The sequence below is a fragment of the Hyperolius riggenbachi genome, chromosome 4 (assembly GCF_040937935.1).
Source record: "Hyperolius riggenbachi isolate aHypRig1 chromosome 4, aHypRig1.pri, whole genome shotgun sequence".
In the NCBI taxonomy this organism is placed as follows: Eukaryota; Metazoa; Chordata; class Amphibia; order Anura; family Hyperoliidae; genus Hyperolius; species Hyperolius riggenbachi.
Window position 1 is genome coordinate 379,653,200 of NC_090649.1, and position 3,083 is coordinate 379,656,282.

General features: G+C 41.8%; 1 protein-coding gene across 1 annotated transcript; it reads right to left on the reverse strand.

Moving 5' to 3' along the window:
• Window positions 1-798: 798 nt before the first annotated feature.
• On the reverse strand, window positions 799-2,106 carry LOC137504823 (uncharacterized protein F54H12.2-like). The gene has a single exon (XM_068233413.1). It carries the CDS (start codon window positions 2,104-2,106, stop codon window positions 799-801), a length of 1,308 nt encoding a protein of 435 aa, XP_068089514.1.
• Window positions 2,107-3,083: the final 977 nt, after the last annotated feature.

Consider the following 3,083-nt stretch of genomic DNA (forward strand, 5'->3'; position numbering starts at 1 on the left):
TGGATAGCCTATTTTGCTGTGGATTGTGTTTTTTTCACAGCGACACCCTGTGTGTGTGTTCTAATAACTTAAAACAACTCCCAACCATAAGCTCAGAGTAGATAAGAGGTGTTATCTAAAAATACTGATCTTGCATTTTGCAATGTGTAGAGGGTTGCTGATGACAGAACAAAAGACAGACCCTCAGATGTGATGAAATTACATTTTTTTATTAACCAAGTTTATTGTACATTGTCAAAATAGCATTCTGTTCATTTAAACACATTTATTGTACGTTGTCAACATAACAAACACATGATTGATTGTAGTAACAACAGTTCATTTTACTTTTTAATCTACGACCCACAAATGTTTGTACAAAAGCGTCATTAGTTTTAAAATTATTGTCAAATTTTTTCAATAACCCTTCTAGCTTATATCCTCTGGCTAGGTGATGGAGCATATAAACGCAGTAATGCCCGCACACAGCGCTATCTGTAGACTGCAGCTGTTTATTGTTATAGGTGATACAGTCAGAATTCCTGTTTAAGAACTGTATGAAGTCCTTAGGAAAGATGATATTATCTGGCGACAGTCCATAACTGTCAAAAAAAAGTGATGTATCCTCGTTCAATAACATTATTAAAATCCAGTGCTGCCCCCGACGCGAAGAAGGATCTGTATTCACAATATACGCAGCGGGTCTCTGAACGATCTTATATGTCGGTAAAAAATCACACGGTATTACACCTCTAAAGATTCGTCTTGCGCAAGAATCGGCTTTCACAGCGTTCTCGATTTCAAAATTATTCATTATTGTTAATAATCATATAGAACTTCTCTTTTATGGTTAATTTCAATAACGTTATCGTTTAAAGAGTACACAATCATGTTCAGGGTTGTTGGGGTGGGGTCGGAAAAACGTAGTTCTGCCCTCAGGTTACCCGTTTTTACTAGAGAAAAATGCCCTGACCCCGCTTCTTGATCCGGCGTTGTGTCAAACGCGAACAGGGTGTAACCATTCATGTATTCCGACCTGTCAAACGATAGTGCGTTGTCAGCTTTTTGTTTGCCTGTGATGTGCACCAAAGACATGTATTCTCGGATGGCGGCTTCTGCCTGAAAGTTGGGCTGGAAAGGTTTTGCAGGTATCTGTTGACCGTCTAAATACAGGCAGGCATAATTTACATTATAGTGACCGAACCGCAACGGATTCCTCTGGTAACTTCCAGAAAATTCTTCATTTCCTACCAGAGCGAGTATCACGATTTTTGGTATATTGCCGAGAAATAGATTTTCATGGTTGGAAATTCGTGTCCCGGCCGGTATGCTGTATACTTTGAGACACGCCCGGTCAATGGCGTACTTTGCGTTAGCGGTTAACAGCGCCTGGCTGTGACCGATCCTCACGGCTGGTGAGACTTGAACCCTTTTAATATATAACGACGCTGTTTGTATCTGCACTTTAAACGCCTCAGCTTCGGCACTCATAAGGCAAAAAGAGTCTTTATTCCTGGTGAGTTTAATCTTCAGGTCTAATCCATTCAGGACCAGCTTTGGCTGATTAAAGACATCGGCGTAAATTGGACCCACTAGTTCGACGCTTCTGGACCGTGTTGTAAATTGCGCTCTTTTGATGAAGCCTGCATTGTTACCGTCCAGCGCACGGTCATCAAAATGTCCCGCTGTATCCTTGTAGAATAAACCGGCTGTAAACTGTGTCGCCAAAGTCTGTGCGTTATAGTTTAGAAGTGTTTCTATATAGGCTCTGTAGGTATACAGATTATCGCTTGTAGATATTAATCGATCGCCGAGTGATATATCTAGCTGACTGAAAAGACTGGCTATAGGGTAATTAACCAATGCTACACGAGCGCCATCTTGCAGGAGTGTGTTGTCCGCTTTAAGTATTCGGCAGGTGATATGTAGCAAGGTATTATTTAAGTCGTAATAATATTCGCCGCTTCCGGATATAAAGAATTCCAAGGGAGTGCCGTCAGCTATTGCGGCGATAGGTTGTATTTCTACATAAATAGATTTTTCAATACTTGTTTGTGTCGGTGGTATTTGAAAGATATCCAATTCTGATTTGGCATACTCGGTCGAGCAGTCGTGCACAAAAGCCATGTCGCCGATTAAAAGATGTCGCCTGGTGAATGAGCTGGTGATTTCTGTCTTCTGCGCTTCTTGCGACCATTGGTTTTATTGAGAAAAGGTGGAAGAACTATGCTGTCAATATGTCTTTTTCGTTTACGTTGTTTTTTGCGTATATACACAACACCTGACTCGTCCTGGTCTTGTTTTGGCCTGTTTATTCTATCCAACACCGCCGTTGACACTGTTGCGACAGCGTCTTTGGCGATATTTCTGGCTGCGGTTTTCACATGCGGCTTTACAAGTTCAATGCCTTTTCTAAACAGAGGAACAACCCTACGAAATAACCCTCTGAATAGACCTGCTAGGCCCGAACCATGCATAAATTCCTCTCCCTGGAAACCTTCCAATCCATAGCCCGCTTGCGCCAGGTAATATCGCGTGTAGATATTCGGGTCTCCATACAACTTCTGCGACAACATTTCAATTCGCTGTTACGCGCCGTTGTCTGAAATGAAGTCTCACAACGGATTTTCCGTACTTAAACCTAACAGGTTTCCCTTGATCGGTTTGAATTGAAATGGTTACTGAATCGAAGTGGTGCTTGCAGAGCGGTATATAGTCGGGTCTGCTGTATCTTTGTGTGCTTATCCCACCACCTTTCCCGCTGATTTCAACGGTCCTTAGTAATTGAACGTAGGCATCCCCTACTAGCTGATGTTCTATTATATCTGTGTACACAAAGAGTGTATAAAATCCTGCTCTGATATCGGGGTAAAATATTTTGGTGTTTTGGGGTGTTTGGCCCTGATCTGGTTGGTAGTAAGGATGGTGACCGGCTTTTAGAAGTTTCAGCTGATCAGGTGTTGGTACAGGTAAACCTAATATATGCCCCAATTTTTTACCCGGTATGAAAAAGTGTGTGGTTGAATTATACAGGCTAACAGTTCTTTCCGCTTCATCATAGGTCAATTTAATCTGGTCCAGGGGTAGCTTTGCTTTTTCGAGTC